The sequence below is a fragment of the Zea mays genome, chromosome 7, assembly GCF_902167145.1.
Source record: "Zea mays cultivar B73 chromosome 7, Zm-B73-REFERENCE-NAM-5.0, whole genome shotgun sequence".
In the NCBI taxonomy this organism is placed as follows: domain Eukaryota; kingdom Viridiplantae; phylum Streptophyta; class Magnoliopsida; order Poales; family Poaceae; genus Zea; species Zea mays.
In genome coordinates, this window is record NC_050102.1 from 152,983,046 (window position 1) to 153,009,162 (window position 26,117).

General features: G+C 46.3%; 2 protein-coding genes and 1 pseudogene across 4 annotated transcripts; all 3 read right to left on the reverse strand.

Moving 5' to 3' along the window:
* Positions 1-272: 272 nt before the first annotated feature.
* LOC103633138 (NAC domain-containing protein 86) lies at positions 273-2,917 on the reverse strand. Its single transcript, XM_008654815.4, has 3 exons — positions 2,319-2,917; positions 1,845-2,125; positions 273-1,083 (listed from the first exon to the last, which is right to left on the reverse strand). Exons 1-3 carry the CDS (start codon positions 2,473-2,475, stop codon positions 784-786), a joined length of 738 nt encoding a protein of 245 aa, XP_008653037.1. The 5' UTR covers positions 2,476-2,917; the 3' UTR covers positions 273-783.
* A 6,128-nt stretch (positions 2,918-9,045) lies between these two features.
* LOC103633134 (U-box domain-containing protein 24) lies at positions 9,046-12,343 on the reverse strand. The gene is made up of 4 exons (XM_020541184.2): positions 12,004-12,343; positions 11,345-11,847; positions 10,918-11,227; positions 9,046-10,794 (listed from the first exon to the last, which is right to left on the reverse strand). Exons 1-4 carry the CDS (start codon positions 12,041-12,043, stop codon positions 9,161-9,163), a joined length of 2,487 nt encoding a protein of 828 aa, XP_020396773.2. The 5' UTR covers positions 12,044-12,343; the 3' UTR covers positions 9,046-9,160.
* A 5,234-nt stretch (positions 12,344-17,577) lies between these two features.
* LOC103633133 (nitrate reductase pseudogene) lies at positions 17,578-19,446 on the reverse strand (annotated as a pseudogene). 2 transcript variants are annotated; one of them, NR_157042.1, is made up of 2 exons: positions 19,087-19,444; positions 17,578-18,048 (listed from the first exon to the last, which is right to left on the reverse strand). The product of NR_157042.1 is annotated as a nitrate reductase pseudogene, transcript variant 1 (transcript). The 2 variants fall into 2 exon arrangements; NR_157043.1 differs by lacking the exon at positions 17,578-18,048 and adding an exon at positions 18,125-18,494 and having other exon boundaries at positions 19,087-19,446.
* Between the last annotated feature and the right edge of the window lie 6,671 nt (positions 19,447-26,117).

A 26,117-nucleotide genomic window follows, 5' to 3' on the forward strand; every position in this document is an offset into this window, starting at 1 on the left:
GTGAAAACCGGTTTCTTACATGTGTAAGTAGATATTTGATGTGTTGCAAAATGAGGCATTGTTTTTGACAAATAATCTCCAAACTTTTCAGTAACATAATATTTATATATGTCAATATATGCAAATATTCTCATCTTATGATAACATGTACACCAGTGAACTGTTGAATTCTTTTTTTGTTTTCCCATTTTATTGGCAGAACTCGGATGCAATTAGTAAGATGAGCAGAATAGTTAGATTTTGGAGATCGATACAAGTTAAGAGGACAGGTATAATATTCATAATAATTGTCTTCAATTTCCATTCATAATGCGCATTATATTTCATCTGACATATAGGCACAAGACAAAAACTATGCAATTGCATAGCTACAACCAGTATGCTTCACATAAGAGAAAAAAAGACACCACTCAAAAAGTACAATACATGCGATGGAAAACCCAAAGAAGAAGAAAATAAGGGGGAGCTGGTTGTTTTATATACTATATATATATAATATAGGAGTATATATAACCCTCCTTATGAACTCAACTCAAGGAAGGATTCTGAGAACAATCTTGAGGCGGCAACGATCCTTCAACCCCCAGCAATAGGATGGAAGCTGAAAACCCCAAAGATGCATGCTTATTGTGCTATGATCTTACACTTTGTAGACATGATCACGGTGGTTATTGATGGCTAGCCGGCATCATCATCACCATCTCGATCAGAGAAAAAGGAGGAAAAATAGTTATTAGGAGGATTTCTCAGTCGCATCATTTTTGAACAACAGATAAAAGGGTTTCAGCTGGCCAGGGCCACACGGGAGGTGCTCTCCTCGGCGCCGTCCGCCGTGCTGGAGCACCACGCGTCGTCGGATATGAACTGCATCCAGGACTCATCCTTTTCCGCGTCGTCGTCGGCTCCACCGGATGTGGACGCGACGGGCACATCCGGCGACGAGGTCTGGTACTCCTGGCTGCCGCTGGTGAGCAGCTGCTGGCAGGCGCCCTCCAGCAGCGCCATGCTGCACTGCGCTTGCAGGCCGTCCACCTCGGTGCAGATGGCGTTCTTCTTGAAGACCCGGCATAATGCATAGGTGTCCTGAGTATGAGAATGCCAGCACAGAGCAAGGGAAAAGTCATTAATAACCAGTAATATCTAGTACGACACTGACGCATGCATGATTATGTTTGTACTACATTTGCTATATCTCGAACATAAACCATGCATGCCCTTTACTAATTACTGTTATACTCTATTAGGAAAGAGAGGACGTAGATTTGCGCAAGAGAAAGGGACGGCGAGGGAAGAGAAGGGTGTGCGAGGCTGATGATGGATTCAACATGGAATAAAGCAGAAAGCGCGGGACACCGACTCGCTCCGCGCCATGAGAGCGGGAAGAGGGAGAAACGGTTTGCTTTGCCCTTTAATACGTCATGGACGACATGATCAATGGACAGCCCAATGGTGATCATGTCTGCTGATCGACGGTGCTTGAAAAAAGAGCAGATTAGAGAGGATTCACGGCCAATCTACTAGACTACTGTATATAGAGACACGAGAAAGGAGGGCTAGCTAGCATCCGAAAAATTTATGTGTCGATAAGAGGACAGAAAGAATTAAAGGGGCCCAACGTCATGATGTATCAACATGCACTACGTACACAGCACGTGGTATATCACGATCATCATGATGAAATCACGATCTAGCTAGCTAGCTACGTACTTCAGTAGTATAGCTAGCTGCTGGTAATCAGTTGAGCATGCATACCGGCCAGTTCATTGTAATTGTAAGCTACTACCGGCAGCAGGTAATCACAAAGCCAATGCAAGCTGCTAGTAGCATAGCAGGTAGGTAATAACCTGGATGGGCAGCGTGTCCTCGGCGTCCTTGTCGTCGAGGCGGTACTCGTGCATGACCCAGTCGGTGCGGACCCCCTGCGGCGCGCGGCCGCGGTAGTAGACGAGCGTCTTCTTCATGCCGATGGAGCGGCCGCCGTGGTGCAGCACGCGGCGGTCCTTGCCCGTGGACTTCCAGTACCCCGCCCGCGTCGCGCGGTTGGTGCGGAACCCGTTGGGGTACTTGCGGTCCCGTGGCCCGAAGAAGTACCACTCAGGGTCACGGCTCGGCAGGAACGACTTGTCTGTGCATGCATGAAATGAAATATTCAGATCATCATCATATGCAAGCACAAAAATAATCACGAATTCACGGTCGATCGATCGTCGTATCTCGATCAAGCCGCGGTGCGGCGGATTGAGTTTGAGTGCAGCAGAGAGAGGACGAGAGCGAGATGCACGGAAGGGGAAGAAGGCATGCATGTGTATAATACGTACCTGCGAGCTCCCATGGCTCGCACTTGTAGAGGTCGACCTCAGGGATGATGTCCAGCTCGATCTTCAGCCCGTGGATCTTGCGCTTCAGGTAGTAGTTCACCAGCTCCTCGTCCGTCGGGTGGAACCGGAAGCCCGGCGGGAGCCCCACCGGCGCCATGATGATGATACCGATCTGTCTCTCTCTCCCTCTCTCTCCGGCGGCGGCGGTGAAGCGATGAGCTACTACTTAAACGAAGCAGCAGAAGTACGTACTGATGATACCACCGCCGCGCGCCGGCCGGCGGATGATGACAGACGCCGAGGAGGAGGGCGCCCGGCCGGCGGTGCACCGGCTGGCGAGAGGATCCTACACAGCAGCTCGCTAGCTAGCACGCGCGGGGGTGTGTGATCTGATGAGCGTTGCCAAAGACACCTTGCTTGCTCTCTTCCTCTTTGGGCACTGCTGCGGATCGATGCCTTTACCTGCAGCGGAACCCCGGCCCCTTATAAGCAGTTTTTCTCCCGATCGATCGCCGGCGTCAGCAGGTGGTGGTGGCCCGGCCTGGCTCTGGGTCTGGGGTCGGTCGACACGGGCACACAGACACAGTCATGCCTCTCTTACGATTCTGGGCGATCGGATGGCCACCTTTATTTGTCGCTTTCCCAGATTCCCTAGCTAGCCCTCAGCCCCTCACAAGCTTGCCACTTTTTGTTTTCCGTGGGCTCCAGCTCCAGCTCCAGGATCATGCTTGCCGCCCATGGCCCCTTCTTCTCTAGGGTGAGTTTGGTTGCGGGACAGTAAGGGGATAGTCATGTTCTCAATCCCTGATCCCAACCAAACAAACTTATTTAAGAGATCGTCCCGTCCCATCCCATCCTATCATTGCAAACAAACGCACTCTAAAAGTCCAGTCTAGACGACTAGACTCCTCTCTTCTAGTTCCAACCCCTGCATTATATTGACAGATGCATACCGACCTGGGTCTCCCCTCTGCCCCTCGCTGATTTACTAGCTGCAGTACATCGCGGCGCAGGTTTTACTCTAAAGTCTAGTGTGGAGATACAAAAGCTTAGTTTTTTTTTAATTTTTTCACTAAGGAGACATACAAAATCCCTTCCTTTTTTTATGTCTCCCTATATATAGTCCCTATTCTCCCTGGTCTATATTTGATCTTGAGTACTTTTTTGGTTGATGAGAGATTGATATGTACGAATCGTTCTGTTATAGATTATGGGGATCACATACATTAGACCGCTTCACTTCTACAGAAATTAATATTTTTCAGTCATGTAAGTTTTTTTTTTGACAGAGACAACTTTATTTTTCGTCACCTTTAAGAATACATTTATAGAGTTGCTTCTATTTTTAAAGGCGGCTCTAGCTGTCTCTATAAATCTAATTTCCAGCTGTCTCTGTAAATCGGTGAATCGAGGTAGAAAAATAGAGGTACCCCGTTTTCATAGAGGCGTTCTAGCCGTCCGTCTCTATAGATCCGGCCTATGTAGCTTGTCGGTGATCAAAAGAGCATAGTATATCCTAGGGTAGGCTGCTGAAATTGAATTTTGTAGTACCTAGCTAGTTAGATATCTGATCGCTCAAACTCTCCATGCGTACGTGTAGTTCCAGACACCCCAGTTCCATTATATTTTGGAGCGCAAAACAAGCTTGATCGGTTATGTTTGCTTAACCCTACTTAAGTTTGGTGTTTCAAAGTCGTGTTCAACCTTGCTAATAAAAAATGTTTCCAACTTTGCTGGTATTTATATATTATTGGTTCTTGTTTTATATCTCCTCGGTCCTGAGGAGTGAGGAGACAACAATGTGTCACCAACTTTGCCATGAATAAGGGCTTGTTCTATTATTTATGTTATATGTGGATTAGATTGAAATGTATTTTAACTTGTTATGGATTTTAATCGACTCAATACCATCTAATACGTATGGATTCGCATCAAAAAAACGACAAGCCGTAATGTGGATCGAGCTGCGTGTGTATCTGTGTCACTGTGTGTACTCCGTGACAAAAAGCAGAAAAGAAAGGCAACGGGAGAAGGAAGCTAAGATAAAGAATGGAAGGAAAAAATATCTTTGGAAGTCTTGAGGAAGAAGGGGATACAGAGGAGCTTTGCTGTCTCAGCTTTAATTTACTTTCAGGGACCGGATCCATATCCATGATCGTCACCAAATTTGAAGGACAAGCGAAGCACTGCATGTACATTATGCAAAATAGATAAGGGCATGTTCGGTTAGTTCGGAACGGAGGCCTAGAATTATTCCCGTTCGAATTGATTATCTAAATTTATATAAGATCTCATCGGATGGAATAAATTCTAGACCCAATCCAGAACAACCGAACATGTCCTAAATGTATGTACAAAAACTGCTGGACTTTAATTTCTATCTTCTTAACATCTCACATAATCGAAGTCTAACTAATCTACAATTTTAAGGCTACTCGGTTTTCAATATATATTAACAAGAGACCTTTTATATATCTTGCAAATGTCATAAGACTTTCTTAACGGTTTTTCGGTGTTATATCTCTGGATTCATTTGGAATCTACCAAGCATCCTAGTTATGAATTCTAAGACAAGTACATATTTAAGCATACATTATGCTTCCAACAAATAAACTCACATAACCGATTTTATTCAATCGATCTTATATTGGTTCCTATCTAGGGTCTTGATCACTCTCCAACTTATTGTCTTTAACTATCAGAGCATGTGTGCAATTACACACATGTATGCTAATTTTTAAAAATAACGTCGATGTCTTGACCCAAGGGTCTGATCAACCAGTGAAATAATGTTGTGTGCCCTTAACCCTAGATGGGTGATGCAAGATGACACAAGTCTTTATTCTAGTTCGGGCAAAAGAAAGGCCTACTTCCAGTAGAGGGGATGAGACTTATATTACTTGCACCTAAGTGTGCTTGCAGTAGGGAATACAAGCTGAGCGGGAGAGGGAAGGATCCCAAGTCCATGGGCTTGATTGAGGCAAGGACCAATATCGTGGTGGAGGAGAAAACCATGAAGTGTTCTCCTGCCTCCCTGAAGCCGTAGGCTGCCCTATTTATAGCCTCAAGGAGGGCTGCTTGGAGTACCAGAGTTGGCCATGTACGGTGAGGAGGCGAAGCCGAGCCCCTGTAGATGGTATGGCCCGAAGCATGGGTCATGTACTTGCTGTTGACTTGTGCCCGCTCGATTTCTGCTGAGAGCCGAGGCCAGGGCCGAGGGTTCGGTCACGTACTCGAGCCCCCCTGCCAAGGAGGTTGCCCATGTCGTAGTGGTTGACACGGTGCTGAATATGGAAAAAAGACATTAAGTAATACGTTAGCTCTACAATATATGGTGATGTCGGGCGCCTTTCCGTTGCGGATATCGCGGCTGGAGCCGGGCTCGCGCGAGGCGGAAATCCGACCGATGTCACGACCGAGCCCGCTCCAGGATTCGTAGACGTGCGCACCACAGTTGAAGGAGTGGCCTCCTGCAGGATTCGCGAGGAGCATGTATCGAGGCCGGGCTCGCGCGAGGCAGAGTTTTGCCCGAGCCCGAAGTCGACTTCAAGCGAGGCAGAGTTTGCGCCCGAGGGCCATCCCGCGCTCTTGTCGTATTGTGTGTCCCAATGGTAGTGGGCAAGCAGCGTGCAGGAACAGTGGTCACATGCGTCATCGTAGTCGGTGAATCTTGATAGGACCGCGGTCTTGTTGCTCCTGTTCACCTGCAACTCTGCGTGGGGTATGTATGCGCATTGAATGTTCCTGTCTCCTGCAGACTTCGACTGAGTCTTGCCTCGGGGTTGTCTTTGTTACATGAGACGAGCTTGGGCGAGGCGGAGACAGCGGTTCAGGGGAGAGGGGACCTCGGCCGGAACGAGGATTCTCCCAAGAACATACCCTATCCAAGGGCAGGCTCGGGGGAGGCGGAGGCGCGGAGCTATGGTGACCCCTGAGGGGGGTCTCGGGCGAAGCGTTGTTTGTGATCCTTTATCCTCGGGGAATGTGTCTTGATGGTGGTCTTGGGGTTAAGCGTGTTTTAGAGGCATAATTTAGGTACCCCTAATTACGATACCAGACAAATATGTTTGCATTTATGCCTTTTGGGATAGACCTAATACCCATCTCACTCCATCTCGGTTAATCTTAATTTCTAGGACATGAGATGTCTCTCCAAGATCCTTTATATCTAATTGTGAGGACATAAAACTTTTGTTTCTAATAGCATATTTTTATCGTCTCTTGGTGATAGGATATCATCTACATGTAGCAGACGAAAGATGAATCTCCCATTCTTAAACTTTGTATAAATACAATTGTCATATTTTCGTAAAACCCAAAATTGGTAAGGTCTTGTTCGTTTGTATAGGGATTGACGAGGATTAAATCTCCTTATATTTAGACTAAGAAGGGTTTTATTCCTCTCTATTCCATTTTAGTACACTCCTGACCGAACAAACCCTAATGATTTTATCAAACTTGAGATGCCACTATCTCGATACTCGTTTCAATCCATAAATGGATTTCTTTAGATGTCATCCTAAATTATCTTCGATTTTCATCACAAAAACTTTGGATTTAGCTATGGAGAGAATTTTCAATTAAATATCTATTAAGGAGTACTATCTTTACATCTATATGATGCAACTCTAAATCATAATGAGTGACAAGTGCCATAATTATTGTTAAAAAACTTTTATCGAAACATGTGATAAAGTCTCATTATAATGGATTCCTTCTCTCTAAATGAAACATTTAGCCATAAGCATGGATTTAAATCTTTTGACATTCCCTATGAAGTCAAGTTTCATCTTATAGACCCATTTGTATCATATTGTCTGGGCTCCCTTAGGAATTTCTTCTAATAAGTCCCAAACTTGGTTGGCACTCATTGACTTATCATGGATTCCTCAAAAAATGTAGAATCACCTTCGGTGTCCATATCTTCATCTATATAAACCACATATTCACTTATTTACACCTCATAATCATCGAGGATCAGTGATTTCCTGTGGTCTTCTAAAACTTTTCTTGAACAAGTTCATTGTTTTCTACATGAAGTTGTTTTGGTTCCTCATTTATAGGGGCAGAGTCCTAGGGAACCGTGACTAGAGCCTTAGGTCCTTTACATTTGTATTTGAATGACCAACAACAAGTGTTGTAGCAATAAGTACTGCAACTACAAGATGTACCACAAAAAATCATAGGAGTTGGGGCACATACTCGCTTATTGTCAAGGCTAATTTCTTGAGGTACAATGCTCCACTTAATCATCGCACCCTCTAAACACATAATGTATCTCATTTATGTGAACTTAGCTATCAGGACGATAAAAATATACTTTAGATAAGGTATAAGGTATGATATCGTCAATCACCTCAAAAAATATGAACTTGAAATTTAACTTTTACAAGGAGAAACAAAAAGACAATCCTCCCCATAATAAGATTTGTCTTTTTCGTTTCTTCACGTACAAGTTAAATTTAAGTATATATTTTCTGAAGTGATTGAGAACATCAAAACTTATGTTAGAAAAATATGTTAAGATTTTTTCATCATTATTTGATAGTTAGTTTTATACCACTAAAGTTGTTATCTCATCTGATAGTGACCTACCAAAGTAATCTTAAAAAATCATAATATATTTTTCTAGAATAAATTGTGATATTAGCTACTAACCAACAAAGTTTAAACTAAAAACTTATAGTTTGCACATAAAGAAATAAAAAAGATAAATGTTGTTAAGGGTACATTGAACTAACTCAAAAGAGCGAGTGAGTAAAATGAACTAAAAATGTTTTAGGGGCTTATGTGAATATTTTCCATAGATGAGAGGAGCGATTTAGACTTTTTTTTTCATATAGTGGAATTATCTTACCTTTACTCATGCCTTTTCCCTTAGGTCCCATTTGTTTCCTTTCATTTTAAGGAATTCGAATCTTACTATCAGAATAGGCTATTTTTTTTAGAATGTGACATTCCACCACTTTCCAAAGTTATCATATAAGCCTATCTCAAATTCATGAGGTGAGAGATGGAAATTGATTCTATAGATTTACAATACTATTTTTCTGATGTACAACGTATATCACACTCTTCTACTTGTTTCGTTATAACATGAATGTAGTATATAACTATGTCTCTCGTATGATTTAACATAATATATAAATATATTACATATATAAATATATTACATATATAAATATATGAAGTTAATTAGTTTTGTCTAAATTATAATTATTAAAATGGAATTCAATTCCAACGAAACAAACGGGGCCTTAGGGCTTATTTAGGAGCAAGGATATCTGAGAAGATTAGATGGGCTAAAATCCTAGCAAGAGAATTTTAGTCTCTACAATTATCTCCGGTATTCTTGCTCACAAACAAAACTTGTTTTAATTTCTCCCAGAAATGCCCTATGGTGTTTTCACGTAAATCTCAGGTTTCCGTCTTGATTTGGCATGTCTCTGCCATATGTGTTGATTAAGTCACTGGCTTGCTATTGTTCCATATATGATATTGCTTATATGAATGAGTTGGCATGTAAGACATTGTGTTCTTTGATATGTTGGGTTGGAGATGATGTGGCTGCTGTACTAACTAGTGAGCTAACTTGGACAGCCTGTGGTTTGACGGTTTTATTTTTTAGAGAATGTTTCAATTCACGGCTTCACGCATACAAATGTTTGGTGATATGCTTGTGAGAAATTAGTTTGCTAGTTTTGATTACTCTGTTGCCCCTCTGTTATCACACGAAATAACACGTTGACCGAAACTGTGTTCCTTCTGTTAAACAGAAACAAGCGATATGCTGGCCACAAGGCATAAACAGGCCATGCAATTCTTTTGCGTTTCATAACAACCTAGCGATCAAACTTGATAAAGCGCTCCATGCTTCCCATGGATGAACCTCGTATCGAGGGGCGCTTATCAATGATGAGTGAAAAAACGGGTAGCTTCTGGACATGCTTCAACGCTGCCTCTGCGATACGTCGCGTTCTGGAATCTCCATGTTGGAAAGCATGAACAAGTGCCGATCCCAGACTGCGATCAGTTGAAGCGGCTTGGGCGATATCCTCTGCCCTTAGAATCCTCTCCACAGCCCACGTCACCCTGTGCTGAAGACTGCCTGTCGGGTTCTCCTTCAAGATGTCGAATATAGGTGCAACTCCATTAGACCTATGGAGCACCAAGACGCCCTCTGCAGCCTCCACTCCATCTTCAAGCAGGGTGCAAATAGCAGCCAGAGCAGCCTCGACGACCTTCTTGTTAGAATGGTTCAAGCAATGGATCAGTCGTTCCACAGCTCTCCCTTCTAGGATGCAGAAGTTGTCCCTGATCGAACAGACTCCAGAATGAACACGACAGAGCTGAATGTTTGTCGGTTTCCTCCCAAACAGTGCGAGCTTAGACCTCTGTTCAGCATCAAACTTCGGCGTACTGGTCAGATACTTAGATTCCAACGAGAGATTCATCAATGCCTTCGCAGAGACCACCTGTACCTCGTCAAGCCCGTTCAGCCGAAGCAAGCTGGCGAACAGGGCAGCGAGGTTGTACTCTCGAGCAAGGGAAACACACCGGGGCTCGTCCCGCAAGGCATACGTTATCCTTGCCAAGACCTTTGCAAGGCCCTCGAGCACTGCGTTGTCGTAGATGTCGCTTCCAGTTCCAGCATCTCTCCGGTAGATGCTCAGAACCTTGCTGGCGGCTACCTTGAAAGCCCCTTGCTCCATCAGCTCTCTGGTGAGGTGCTTGTCCCTTTTGGGGAGGTTCGCCAGGATCTGAAGCGCAGCATCTTGCTCATCTGCTGCGGCGTTTCCATCGTTTACGAATGCAACTTTGACTAGGCAGCCAAGCAGCGTCGGACTTGCACGGAAGACTTGGGCGATCTCGTACTCCATGTGGAACGAGATTTTGTGTATCAGCTTTATGGATGCGGTGCGGCTTTCCTGGTGATCGCTCTCGACAAACTGCACCAGGTTGGTGATAGCGCCGGAAGATTTTATAGCCGAGACGATCGATAGCACTGTCCCCGTGGAACTGCTCAGGGTGCCGAAAAATTCAAGGAGCTTGCACTGGATTGGAGGCGAGGTGTTGCTGATCAGGAGAAGCAGGCTGTGAACTATGTCTTCGGACACCAGAGTACGGTCTCCGTCAAGGGGCACTGTCCCGAAGTCGACACCGGACGCAACCAGATTGGCTAGAACCGCAGCCGCAGCCTCTTGCAGCCTCGGTGGAAGGAGGCTGGTGCGGTTGATAGAGAGAACTCGGAAGAGAGGGAGGAGGACGTTTTCCTCTATAAGAACCTTGGCGCTGTCTGCGTTGGCGGATACGTGCTCTAGCACCTTGAAAGCAACCTCTTTTGCTTCCAAGCTTCCCTTCTCAACGATGCCACCAAACAAGGAACCCACTCTTCGCGCAACCAAGATCTTCAAGTCGTTAGACAAGACAATCTTTTCTAGAGAGGATGCCATCAGCAGCTGCGTTTCTGGAGAACCTGATCAATTTGCAGAAGATATATTGTAAACTATCACTCCTGCCATCATATTCATATATAAACAAACTTACTAAGATAGTATCATATTGATCACTATAATACTGATAGGGAAGGAGATGGCACCTTCAATAAGCAGGTTAAGTAGAGGTTCCAGCCTGCCATTTTCAGCCATCTGCACGGCATTTTTCTCACACCTGTCCAAATTCTCAAGTGTCTTCTCAGCCTTCTCAGCTATTGTTGGGTTGTCAGCTTTGCTTCCACACACCTTGCACAGTATAAGCACGGCTCCATTCAGTTCACTCACCTTTCCACATACTAGCTCAGACTTGGAAAGGTCGCACAACGCAGAGACTGCCAGTTCCCTCTCTTGACAGTCCTCACAATCTATGAACTTGATGATCGTGCGAATGGTGTCCCCTTGCGACACAGCTTCCTGCAAAGGATGAAGAGAAATGCTGTCAATACACCATTGTTATCGTACACCACGCGTGAATGCGTGATTATAAACACACTCAGTTTCGCTGTGTGCTTGTGTCTCCTTTCCACCTACCCTGTCTTGATCAGTTTCTCTGGCAAATTCTTGGATAGCTTCCAGCGCTTTGAGGCGCACCATGGCGCTGCCGCTTCTCAGCATGCCCCCGACCATCGGTATGATCCCCTCCGCGCGCACCGTACGCCTGCTCGCCTGCCCTCCGCGGCTCCACCCTCGCGCGACGCATCCTAGCGCCCGCACCGCCTCTTTCTCCGTGGCGTCCTTGGTGAGCCACCGGCAGGCCCTGCGGAGCTCGTCCCTCTGTTGCCTGTCCGCCCACTCCTCGATGGCGTCCCTCAGCGCCAGGACCGGCCTCAGGTCCGCGCTGCGCACCTCCCGCATCGTGATCGGGCAGCACGGGCCCCTGCCGAGGTCGCGGCACTCGGCGAACCACCGGGCGATGGCCTCCCGCTCGAAGGCATGCCCCGTGTCGATCACCACCGGGTCCCGCATCACCTGCATGGTGATCGGGCAGACGAACGCTGACAGCGCCCCGTCCTCATCGTGCCCGTCGAGACCGTCTGCAAGTCGGAAATGGAAGGGTCAGGGTCCCCCGTGCCGTGAGCAGTCATCCGTCGAGCGCCGTGAGGGCGTGAAGACGTCATTGCGACCTTTGTTTGCATCGACCGGTGAGAGGATGGTTAACTTCGTGCGATGGACGGGGCTACTTTGCTTACCTTCTTGTTGGCGCCGCGATCTTTGGCGGTGCCGCTCCATGCCTCGTGCTCGGGGAGGAAGAGGAAGCAGGAGGCGTCCGTGAAGTTGACTAGGCGGGAGCAATTGTGTTGGCGTAGTTTAAAGAAGAGTTGAAATGGGGATGGTGCTGGTTGGCGGAATGGCCGCAGGCCGCAGCATACACGGAAACGCCGGCCTCACGGACACGGTGGCGATGACGCGCGCGAGGAGTGGATGGAAACATGGGGCGTGTGCGTGGGCAGGGGCGAGGCTGACGGTGGTGGCCCGCGGGGAAGCGGGGGTAGAAACGAGAGCCTGCGACTGGGCATGAGTGGGGGTGGTGAATCGGTGATGGCCTGATGGGAACAGCTCCGCTCCACGCCGAGTTGTAACATTCTTTTATCCAGGTTTCTTGCGTGTATCAGGCCAACATTCGTCACTCCCGCTGTTTGACTGGTCGTGCTCGAAATTACGGAGCATCATCGCTTGCCATCTGTGTTGACTAGATGCCGAGTGGAAGAAAGGGAAGCGATAAACTCAATGCCAGACTTCCAACGTGTCTTAAAATAGTGTCCTAAAAATTAAAATATCACACTACCTAGAGAGTTTAGACCATTAAAAATAAATTAGGCTTTAACAATGAGCCTTAAATAATGTACGTTAGAAAACAAATTAATCTCGTTGTCTTAATTTATAATTTGTTTGACTTTCATGTCAAGTTTCTATCGGTTCGTCTTATTTAATTTTTTTAAATAAAAATTTCAAAGACACACTTAAAATATATTACATGTTAAACGATATCACAATGAAGATTAATAATAGTTACTAGTTAGTTGTCCGTGCTTGTAACGGTACACGAACATCGCTGATAAATCATTAGTAGTAATTAATTTTGGATCACTTCATGAGATGTGACCCATTCATTTTTTATTCATCAATTAGAACAAAGTAGAAGAAGCAATTAAACACCATACATGTTCATATATCAAACCCATATATTGTCTAAACCCCTATATTGTAAACATTTGTAAAGATTTGTAAATAGTTTATATTGGCTAATTATTGATAATAGTTGTCTTCGGATATTCTACATCGTGTCCCTAACATAGTAGTCGACGGTCTGCTGCAGAGGTAGGCCCTTGTACTCCATGACAGTGGTCACGTCCCACTTGAGCGTGCACGACACGGCGCATGCGCCGCATGTGTATGTGCCGAACCTGATCAATGGTGAATCCCCAATGCGCCCGAGCATCTTGCTCATCAACCGTCTGTGGACGTTGCCGTCGTAAACCCAAACGTCTCCAATGCGTACACACTGATGGGCAACCTGTTCATCACCATGCCCGCCTTGTGTACGTTGCCACTGCCCACGTTGTTCGCGCTACACTTGTCCATTCGTGCTGCACTTGTCCATCCCCGTCGGCGGGATGAGGTAGTCGAACTGCGCGAGTGCGAAAAGTAGGAAAAACAACCATGATTAGTTCACTGTTGAATCGATTCTTTTTTTTGTAAGCATACAACTAAGATAAGAAATAAAACAATAATGTATGAGACGGGTGAACAAGAAGAAACCAGGATGTTGCCGCCTGCTGGCTTCCTCGGCGAGCTTGAGCATGTTGAAGGTAGTCGAACTGCACGAGGGCAAACAGAAGGAAAAAAGAACCATGGTTAGTTTTTTGCTGGATCGATTCTTCATTTTTTGGTAAACATATAACTAAGATAAGAAATAAATGGAATAATGTATGAGACATGTGAACAAGGACGAATCAGAATTTAATAAAATAGTTAGTTGCCCCTGTGTTACTACGTTTCTATATTCACAATATATATATTATCTATCCTTTATAGAGCATACACAAATATGAGCTCTTAGGCTGTCTCCAGCAACGTCCCCTAAATTTGATCCCCTAAAGGAATATTCTTTGTCCTTTACAACACTCTTTAAAAGATTCTGTACTCTATATCTTCTTCATCTCCAGCAATATCCCCTAAATTCCATCCTCTATATCAACAGTGTACTAGATTTGACATTCTATATTATTTTTTTACTACTCGTCACCACGTGAGCGTACAGATACAAAAAGGTGTACAGTGTATAGAGCACCCTCTACAGATAGAGGACGCATGCCATCCTCTAAATTTTAGAGAACGCTTTAGAGTTTCTTGTTGGAGGGATAAAGGACCTGACCGTCCCCTACATTTAGAGTATATGACCCTTTACAGTCTCCTGCTGGAGTCAACCTTACAGTTTTTTAATCACTCAAGTCTCCCAAGTGTACACCGAAGAAGTTTGAGAAAGGTCCCCATGATGAAGGTGGAGAGAGCTCATATATTGTGGCTGTTTGGTTCAGCTTCTGGGCGGCTTCTGGCCGCCAGAAGCTGAAGCTGAAACCAAACGCCCAGATTCTCGCGCGGCTTCTGGGCGAAGCGCTTGGGTAAGAAGCCGCCCGCCAACGGTCCTCGCGAAGCGGCGCTCATTTGGCTTCCGTGAGAAGCCCACGCGAAAAGGCTAGGGTTCCCTGCAACGCTCCTCCGCCGCCGACAAGCGAACGGAGCGCCGCAGGTCCGCACCGAACGCATCGCCGCCGGTGTACTCCGGTACGGAATCCCTCCTCCCTGCCGTCCCCACCGTCTTCTCCTCCGCGTTTCCTTCAGCGTTTCCTTCGTTGCAGCAGTGACACCTCCGCCCTGACTCCGTCGCGAAGGTTCCGCCTCGAAGCGAACGGAGCGCCGTCGGTCCGCACCGAACGCATCGCCGCCGGTGTACGCAGGTACGGAATTCCTCCTCCCATTGCCGTCCCCACCGTCTTCTCCTCCGCGTTTCCTTTCGGTCCGCCACACCCCTCCCCCTCAAGTCCAGTAGATCCACTTAATCTTCGAAGGTATGAACGACCTAGTAACAGATTATTGTCTTCATTGCCGCCTACAGACTTTCGTATCAAGTCGAGGTCAAGGTGTTCGGATCCAAGTTCAACTGGGATTCTAGGTTCGGTTCCAACCTCCAATTAAGCTAAGGTAACGTCAATATCAATTTCTGTTTGACTTATTTGTAAGCATAGCTGCAGTTTATGTGTTCGAAGACCGTGGATCCATGGCCTTGTTTTAGTTCATAAACGTCACTAGACCTGAACAATGATTCCACGGTTAGGATAAAGAGAACTAATCTAAATGGTAGGGATCAATTGCTTCTACATTTTTATTGTGGGAGGGATGATTTTTTTTAATACAGAAGATAGTACCCATTGTTGGGCGCAGTTCACTGCAATCCATTGATATGTTCTATCCGTCCTATTTAGGGTTCAGGGTTTTTTCCATAGATTGCCAACCTGAGTATCTTTATGATTGTAGTTGCAACCCTAATTTTGTAGAGTATCTCAATGGATGTAAGTACATTGTCCTACTGCCTAGTTCACTGACAACCTTAATCCACATCAGATGGATTCAGCAGACTCCATAGCCGACAAGGCAATTGGAAGGATGCAAGAGATTGCGGACAAGATATTTTCCGTAGCTCGTGAAACAATCCGTCCAGGACGCGGGTTGTCCTCATTTGAGGCTACCAAATTACGTGTAGCATTGGAGGACATTGCTTGCATGCTTGAGCAAGACTCTCTGGTGTTGCAAGAGAATTTGGACAACGTGAACAACGTTGTAAACAACCCTGCTGACAGCAGCTATGAACCGTCAGCTGTGTCCTCACCACCCCCAGCTGACGAGTTTCTTAGTCCGGATTGGGACTTTGCTGACCACTTTGCAAACTTCTGGGGTCTTGAATATGACTCAGACCAGATGCCATCATTCAGTGACAATGAAGTTTAATTTGGATCATGTTAGAGTCAGGTGTTAGTAGTGTGAGTGGGATAGATCAGGCTTTTGGTTAATGCCACTGTCTTAGCTGTTCCTTGTGCTTTTGTGTTCAGCAGCACTTTAATTTCGTAAGACCGTATATGTAATTATGACAAGCGAATGTGACTGCTTCTGGTACTGCTTTATTTTATTATGGTTAGTTTCCTGTTATATTTGTTGTCGTATTAAGTGAAACTTGAATACGTATTTTCAATCGTGTACACTATTTTGCACTAGATGGACAAGTCTGGCAAAGTGATTGCTAAGTGGGATAGTAGAGCTACAAAAATTTACACAGAAATATGTGTAGAAGAGGTGAATGCACGGAACAGGCCACAACAATTCCTAAACGCCGAAGGGTATGCTAACCTCATAAGAAAGTTTAAGGAACGCACTGGTATGCGAAGAACTGTTTTTCGACGATTGCATGACACTTTGGTACAAAATTATGGTCTGCTTCCAAGTAGGGGTGTGAGTACTATGGAAGCTCTTGGCATATTCTTGTGGGCATGTGGGGGTCCACAATCGTTTAGGCAGATCAGAAATAAATTTGGTCACTCTTTGGAAACAATTAGCCGCAAGTATAGTGATGTCCTAAATGCACTTTATAAGATGTCATCGGACACAATCAAGCCAAAAGACCCACATTTTGTCGAGATTCATCAACGTTTGCGAGAGGCGAGGTTTTGGCCACACTTCAAGGATTGCATAGGCGCAATAGATGGTAGTCACTTCCCAGCGGCAGTCCCGGCTTCGGAACAAGCGAAATATATTGGCCGACACGGTTACACGTCGCAGAATGTAATGGCCGTATGTGACTTCGATATGAGGTTCACATTTGTTGTGACAGGATGGCCCGGTTCCGTACATGACACAAGAGTACTACAGGATACTTTAATAACTTATGCGGACAGGTTCCCCCATCCACCAGAAGGTATATACATATTTTGTTCATTAGTATAATACATGACTATTTTATGTCATATGTACGTCACATTTGTATGTAATGTTTGTGCAGGTAAATACTATCTTGTCGATTCAGGTTATCCTAATAGAAAGGGGTACCTTGCACCTTATAAGGGTCAGAAGTACCACATTACGGAATGGCAAAATGCGAGGCAACCTATTGGGAGTAAAGAAGTTTTCAACTTTGCGCACTCCTCCCTACGAAATGTTATTGAGCGATCATTTGGGGTGCTAAAAATGAAGTGGAGAATTCTATTAAGTCTCCCTTCATTTTCGCTTGAGAAACAATCGAAGATAATTATTGCATGTATGACACTGCATAACTTCATTAGAGATAGTGCTCTACACGATAGAGATTTTGATGAAGTAGGACCTAATAGCCTAAGTCATGATCTACCTGCAGGTGAGAGTAGTACTAGCACATCTGATGAGTTAGACATGAGTGATTTTCGAGATGCAATTGCAAATGCATTAGTGTCGTAGTTAACTTAGTGCAATTGTAACGGTTCTTATGATGTAATCAACTCCACTAATTAGTTTGTAATGAACTTTATCTGCGTTATGAGTATCATTGTATCGTTTGTTCGAACAGAATCTGCAATTTCAGAATCTGTATCCAAACACGTAGATTCTCACGAACAGCTTTTCTGCACAGCTGGCGAACCAAACACCTAAATTCTAACCACCAGCTTTTCCCAACAGCCAGCTTTTACCCACAGCCAGCTTTTCAGATAAGCTGGCCAGAAAAAAGCCGAACCAAACACGCCCATTATGCGGTACAGTGACATTGGTGGGGACAAACTCCATCAACGTAAAGCTTCGTGAAGCACAAGAAGAAAAGGAAAATTAAGTCAGTGTAGTTTTATTTTCCAATTTGTGCAACTACAACCATCTTAAAAGCCTTTCTCAATAAAACTGTGGGTGGTACCGTCTTACCAACAATGGTGCCAAATGTAACCAGGAAGAACACATAAAGTAATGATATGTGAAGAAAGTAGCAACACATAATATATATTTGGAAACAGCTCGGCCCCGTTCGGCAGCATAGGAACAGTCCCAAGCCAGAAACTGTTTCAGGCCTAGATTTAGTGCATCCGACTCTTTCGCTCTTTCTAGTCCAGAATTAATCCAATTGGAACACTTTTGCCTAGAACACTTCTTCTCCTTGTTCGGTAGCCTAGGATTGGAAAAGGTTGTTTGAGAGGCTTACAACTTTAGACATGTGATAGCCAAACCTGAATTAACCAAAAGCATGTATGAACAAATGCAAAGAACCATCTTGATAGTGAACTTACAAACGCAAAGAATAATCAACCAAAGGCATGTCTTACTGCTGCTTTATAAGCTTTATCAAATTACAGTCTTGCTACCAAAATAAGAACCACACACTGTATACAACAAGAAGTTCTAGTACATGGCATAGTAGTAGTAGTAGTCAAAACTGACCGATTGCGCTGATTCAAACATTACACTGGATACTAGCAGAGTAAAACAGACATTGCTAATATAGTAGTAGCTATCATTCTTCCCTAACCTCATAGTCAAGACCCTCTCTACAGATTATTCAGATAACACAATATTCATCACTCAATTGGTAACCATCGGTGTGAATTTGCTTGCAGAGTTAGGCCTCCAAACAAAGCATGATATCTGACTGTTCAAGTGGTAGCACAATCCCACTCTGATGTTGGCAGACAATGCCAGATATCACATGAAACCAATAAGGCAAGCTTTCAGAGCACTGGCATACCACTATACCACTAACGAACAACAAATCTACGCTACCAGAGAACACGTCTTAAGATTAATATTGTAAGTTATTAATTCACACATGAAACAAAAGCATGGTGTCGCAGTGTCGCTGAATTAATTATGTGAGGAGCATGCGACTCCATTGTTCAAATTGGTCAAGGTGAATTTAACTTATAAATTTACTGGACAACACAAGAGAGGAACATCCAGCCAAAAAGCCAACACTATCATTTGTACGTCCAAATTATCGACCAACACTCTATAGGAATTCGTGACGACCGTCTGGTGTAGTGGAGCTTTGGAATGGATGGGGTAGGTAAGGTAGCAAGCTTGCAGGTTCGATAAAAGAGGATGATAGCCTTCAGACAAAAACGTATGGCTGCCCTGATCGCCTAACTGCGCCCTGACCGTGTCTCTGATGCATGTCGTGACCATGCCCTGACCGCGTCTCTGCTTGGCCGCCCTGACCGCCTCCACAAGCGGGGATAGGAGAGGGGAAGGAAGAGAGTGCAGGGCCTTACCGTGAGAAGGCGGCAGAGAGAGTCTTCGTCGACTTTGCGCTCCGCCACCACATAGTTACTCCACGTCGCCTCCTCCGTCGTTAGGGCTGCGCCACATCTCGCTCTTGCGTCGTCGCCATGATCCGATCTGGAGGATAGTTGATCGGGGTTCGAACCGGGCCGTCAAGGATGGGAAAACTCCAAACCAGGCGGTGGAGGAGGCCACACGTGGCGAGGCAGAGGGGGGTCGTGCTTGTCGGCTTGTCGCCGTCACTATCGCGGTCGAGAAAAAGGCTTGATGAGAGGGAGGGGGTGGATGATGCGGGGGTGCAGTGCATTGGGGCTAGGCGTTGAGGATGGGGAGGCCGCGCGGTTGGCCGCATCGCGCCGGAGGGACGCCAGAGGGATTTAAGGCAGACGTAGATGTGGATCTGGGAGTCGTGGTGGTTCTGGCACCGTTGAGGGAGGTCCTTGGCTTTTGTGACAGTGGATCACGACGGGCGACGAAAGCGCGAGGGGGATCTGAGTGGAGATGACTGGATGTTTGAGGAGGGTGTTGTTGGGGCGGATGACGAGGATTGTGGGTGATGGGGATTGTAGCTGGGGTGTGAGGAGGGCGCGATGGGAGCGAAGTAGGGGGCAGAACCATGCACCATGGACGCCTACACTGTAGTATTAAGTAGTAGTAGAGATTATGATCTTTTAGGAAAATGGTTTAAAGGAAAAATTAAGCATCGATCTCTTCCTGTGCAGGAATAGATTGGTTGCTTCCTTTCCTCCGACTGAGACCAGCATCGGCTCGACGCCTTCTTCACTGAGAAAAGGCACTCTTAGCAGCTACACCGCCGAGAGGCTTCGGGAGATCGCCGACCTCACGCCGCTATGCGGTCAGGCCACCGACCACGGGCTTAGGCGCACTGCCATCACCAACGCGCCTAGGGCAACGCCGCCCTCACGTCGCTCAGTCGTTGGGCTGCCGACCACGGGCTCAGCCGCACCGTCATCCCTAGGGATGGAAAAAGCTTGAAGCTCGCCTCGAAATCGGAGCAGCTCGACTTAGCTCGAAGCATATCGCGAGGCTCGAGCGAGCCGAATTGAGCCAGATTTTTGACCCTGTTGGAGCAACGAGCTCAGCTGCTCTGGCTCGCGAGCCAGCTCACGAGCTACACAAAATTAATCAACTTACATAATAATAATGAATATTAAATAATTTTATAGATATCAAACTCATTTCTTAGTGGTTAATGATGTATATGTGTTCGACTACACTGCACTGCAAACTGTTGCATCTGTACTACACTGTGACCCAAATGTACCCGTCTTTTATTCACGTGCAGCTGATCGGCAGCAGCATCAGTTGTTTTGGCCATCGTGACAATTATAATTTAGATTACTTATAATATCGTATTGAGATTATTTATTTCACATTCATAGTCTACTAATTCACTATATAATGTAATATTATTTTTTAATATACAGCTCCTGAGTCGAGCCTCCTTTTACAGATCGTTAAGTAGGCAAAGCGAGTTGAGTCGAGTCGGGCTCGGTCACCTAGTGAGCCGAGTCGAGAATCTAAGCCCACTTCGCGCCCTCGACCGAGACGAGAATCCCCTCTATCTAACCCCCATCTCCTTTTATTCTCTCTACCATGGTGTCTACCCTCGACATAATAGTTGTCGCCAATGCGTCTAGGACAACGCCAAGCTCCATCCAAGCCCTTCTCGGCCGTGCTCGACTTGCTCGGTGCCTCGCTGGAGCACGCACTCATGTTTGAGGACTCCACTGGTGTGCAAACCGACATTGTGACAGGGATGCCGGTAGTTACCATCGTTGATGAGAGCTAGCAGGGAAAAGCTTCTTGGTGCCGGGAGGACAACCTAGCTCGTAGGTGAAAGCATCTAGGCCCATGGTTGGTTTTAGTGATTAATGACAACGTAATATTATATGTGACTAACGTGTGTTTTGCAGAGACAAATGTAAGTTAGGTCGCATTACAGGAAGATGTACTACAACAGTGAAAACAAACCCCTAGATAAGAACTAAAAGCGACGGCTGAAATGACGAAACAAAAGATGAAGGTCTTCATATTCCGAGTGTCAAGGAGTTGCGGACACTCGGTATAGAGTTAGGTCTTTTATTTTGTTTTAACCATACTATAAAGAGGGATTGTCGATGAATAGTTTGACCAAGAGAGTTCTAGTGTAGTGTTGGTGCATATTCACACTCACATATAGTGTTAGGTGTCACTCTATAACACACTCACGAGTTAGAACGAAAACTGATTTGAAAATCAGAAGGAAAAAGAAACTAGGGTTTCTGTCTTTGGGCACTGAAATATCCAGTGTGCACCGGATTGTCCGGTGCGCCCTCTAACAGTAGGGCCAGGCTAGCACAGGGAAGTGCTTCTTCTCCCACAGAAACCCGAAAGCGAAGAATTCAGAAAATTGAATTATAGCCGGCACACCGGACTGTCCGGTGTGCCAACTGCCCAACGGCTAGCTGTCAGAACTAGCCGTTGGAACTGACCGTTGGCGCACGGGTGGCACACCGGACTGTCCGGTGCGCCCATGCGTAGCTAGGGTTAGTAACGACTAGTTGGTGGGTGAGGGTTATTTATACCCCCTTCACCCACCAAATTGAATGTCTTGCTGCCCACATTTACTCCCATACATTGTTAGAGCATTGCAAGCACTACAAAGCATAGTGAGGTGATTAGAAAATCTTAATACCGCATTAGGACCTCATTAGTGCTAGCGAGAGCCACCTAGAGCACACACCACATGCATTAGACTTCTCTTGGTCAAGTGAAAGTCTACGGCTTGTTACTCTTGGTGATCGGCATCACCTAGATGGCTTTGGTGGCGTTGGGAGCAAGGTGATCACCTTGGAGGACTTGTTGGTGTCCGACTCGAGATTGTAAGCGGTCGTGAGAGATCCACCGCACAGGAGTGGCAAAGGATCATCTCATAGTGAGCACTTGGTTCTCGCGAGGACTAAGAGGGAGCGATACCCTTGCGCGGGTGCTCCAACGAGGACTAGGGAAGAGTGCCGACTCTTCGATACCTCAGGAAAAATTGGAGAAGTCCTCTAAACTTTGTTTTACATTCAGCACTTAATTCAAGCATTTTACCTTATGCACTTGTTTAGCAAGTAGTTGAAGCATTGTCTTAGTATTGTTGTATTTTTAGTAGTATTCTCTTATTGCTAGTTGTTGGGGGTGAAGTTAGGCTTTTTGCTTAGGGTTTAGTTATTGTTAATTTTTAGAAAATCCCAATTCACCCCCTCTTGGGCACAGTGATCCTTTCAATTGGTATCAGAGCCTTGTTGCTCTTAGATTAGCTTAACTCAGGCTCAAACTTGACAAGTCTTAGTTTTAAGCTTTTTTGTGCTTAAATATGAGAGTACCAATAGCTGTCCCAACATGTGTTCTTTTGTGTGCTTATAAGTTGGGATTTGGTTTGGTTCAAAATTAGATAGAAAATTTCAAAAATTCCATTTGTCTGGGCTCACCGGACAGTCCAGTGTGCACCGGACACTGCACTGTGCACTGTCCGGTGCACCGGCTGTGCGCGCGCAGATCCCCTTTCTAATGTGCGTTGTCCGGTGTGCACCGGACAGGCACAGTAGACTATACGGTGCGCCCATAACTAGTTTTTAAAAAAAATTTCCTGTCCGAGCCCGTGCCAGACTCGCACTTCCCTGTCGTCTGTCTGTTCTCTGGTGTCTCTCTGGCGATTCTATCCCTCATCTCCTCACCACCAGCGATCACCGGAGCTCTGCCCCAATGAAGTGTTCCTGCCTCTTAGCCTGATCTCCTCCCTTCTCTGGTGAGCTGCCCTCATCTCCTCTCCTCCTCTGTCACTCTCTCCTGTGTGGCTCACTCCTCCCCTTCCACCTTTTTGTGCTTAATCCAAATTCTTGTGAAATCAGTGAATCCAAGCACTTGTGTATGTCCCTATGTGTCCTTTGAATCCCCCTGTAGGTTCCTAGCTCCTTAGGGAGGGTTTCATCACCTCTAATAGGCATTTCCCTCAAAACCTAAAACCACGCGTACCAACTGCTCGGTGAAATGCCCAAACTAGCTAAACTCGCTCAAATCGATCCCAGATTTTTCCAGCACCTTCATGACACCTCAAGTAACATATTCACTAAATTTCACGCCAATCTGATATCCCAAACACCAGTTTTCCACAAGTTCCCATTTATAGCGATCGATTCTACGCTGAGTGCCCCAAATCCACTTTCTTCGCCTAAATTCAAACCAAGCGCACACTTCACTCATATTTACTCATATATACCTATTCATGAAGTATTGGCTCAATTCCAAGTCATTTCATGCTTCAATTCCTATTTCAAACCTCCTATGGCACTATTCCTCGCTCAAACGTCGTTTTCGCGTCGTTTGACCTCTATATCTCCAAATCACTCAGTTTCTATGTCATAACTCTCTGTATATGTATTTATTCACATTTTATATACTTATGACTATGTGATTAATACGTGTTCACCTCTTCTGTCATTTCAGTGATCTCGCCTGCCCGTGAGCCCGTCTCCTGTTATGCCTGGATTCTCTCTCTCGTGAGGTTTCCAGGTAGATATCCGTTCTTTTATAATCTTATCAGTTGCTATCTACTCGTGCTTAGTTTTTCACTCTCCTATGCAGCCGTCAGGTCATGATGGTGCGCACGAAGAATGTGTCAACACCAGGGGGAGGAGACGATGAGGACTCTCCTTGCCCCTTCAGGCAGATCAAGGGCAAGACAGTTTACCTCGAGCAGCAGGAAGGCCGCAAGAAGCGACATATGGATAGAGTAGCCCGAGAAGCTCTTGCAGCGGCAGCAGCAGTAGAGCAGACAGAGCGAGGTGGACAATTGCAGATCTCATCAGATCAGATTGCCTACAGGGTTCGTCGTCTCACGTCTCGACCTCGCTCCTCCGCTCCCTCTACACCCGCCACAGCTACTACTACACCTCCCACTTCACCAGCTCCAGTCGCTCTAGAGCCATCCACCACTTCCGCCATACCCACCACCTCCACCACACCCGCTTCCACTGTTCCTCCTCCCGCTCCCATTTTCGCTCCACCCATTCCACCAGCCCACTTCCGAGAGCGAGACGAGACCGAGGTGCGACCGTTAGCTGTCGATCCTCGTCTGATTGATCTTTAGCGTGCCACTGTAGCCCGGGTACATAGGTTCAGACACGTACCCATGGAGTCTTGGTTGCTAGCTCAGAGGGACCCTGTAGCGGCAGATCTGTTCAGCACCAAGATTCAGGAATCATTCTTTTGAGCTCAGTTGTCAGCATAGATCCCCTGCGAGCGCACCGGCTATTGGATCTACCTGCCTTTCTGCTAGCAGCCGGTGCGGATTCTGAGGTGCATCTCTCCTATCTATCGAGACTTCTCTCTCTACTGACTACAAGTGGCAGATATGTTGAGGAGTGGGTCCGAGTGTTTTATGCTTTAGTGTGGATAGACCCGGACCACCAGTGGATGAGGTTCCGTTTCGAGCGAGAGGATGTCACTATACATGCCAGCTAGATACGCCAACTGTTTGGATTTCTAGAGTCGTTGACTCGTCTTCACAGTCTGTGCTATGGTACTTCAGATCCTCCTCGACGCCCTCACGACGGAGTCGCTCCAGCCACAGCTCACGTCGCGGCCCTGTTTAGACCGCCTTTCACAGATGGGTCACGACGCTCACTAGCTGATTTCACCCGTGCTGCCAAGTATCTCTATCAGGTGATGAGATGAACACTGCTGCCTAGGATGGGTTACAGAGAGGCCACCACTCACATACAGTTATGGCTACTTGGTGCCTTGATCCCACACTTAGAGTTTGACGTGGTTGATTTTCTTATCTGTGAGATCGAGGACACAATGTTAGATGGTCTTCGTGCTCGCCGACAGCTGTCGTATGCACATTACCTATGTCACATCTTCGCGCAGCTGATCAGGCCGACTTAGTTCCAGGGCACCCTCGAGGCCTCACGCCTCCAGTTTGGATCATATCGTCTAGCCCCTGAGGACCCAGTGCCAGTACCAGATCCAGTACCCGATATTCAGGCTGAGGATGAGGCATTCAGACAATTTGAGACCCAAGGCACTACTGATAATGATGATGTTGATTTTGGGATCCCGCCACCGCCTCTTGTGCCTCCACGCTCACATGATCACGAGGCAGGGAGTTCCAGTGCTGCCCCTGCTGCCCCTCCTGCTATTGATCCTGCTCTGGCTGCGATACTCCATTCCCTTACTCAGCAGCAGGCTCATCTGGCAGCCAAGTAGGCTCGACAGGCAGCAGTCCAGTAGCAGATGTCCGAGCGGATGCTCTCTATGTTTAAGACGATTCAGGACCGTCAGGACACTCTGCAGCAGTAGTTTTTGATAGACAGGGCTGAGCACCGGGCCTTCATGACTCACTTTCTTCAGCATACCGGTGTTCTGCACCATCATGTCCAGTCTGCACGTCCTCCAGCTCTTCAAGCAGCGATTGTGCCAGCCATTCAGGTAGGACCCCCACTACCTTCGTTTGGTCCTTCTCCCTCTCCGCTCCGGTCGGTCACTCTGGATTTCTCGTCGCCGGTCATAGGATCCGTCAGTGCTCAGCCGCTAGTGCCACCAGCGCCTGCTATTACCACTGTTGTTGTGGCGGTGTCCGTGACCACTTTAGTTCCGGTGGATCCTGCAGTGTAGCCTCAGTCCGAGTTAGTACCAGCTCCAGCTTCTACGGCAGATCCTGGATCCGAGACTAACTCTGACCCCTAGCTTGCGTTTGCACTTCTACCATGACCGCGACCGGATGCGCCCTGCCTCCTCCTTCCTCCTCTAGGCTGTAGGTTTGGGTTACCCTTTTGGTGTTTGACGCCAAAGGGGAGAGATATGAGAGTTGTGAGAGCTAGGGGGTTAGGGAGTTAGTTGAGAGTGTCTTGTGTATTTTGATGTAATATATGTGCTTGATACTCTTTGTACTAGCTCCACTTTTGTATGACGTTTTTACTCACAAACTCTATAATATGCTCTCGATGCTTATTTTGACTGTGTGTGTATT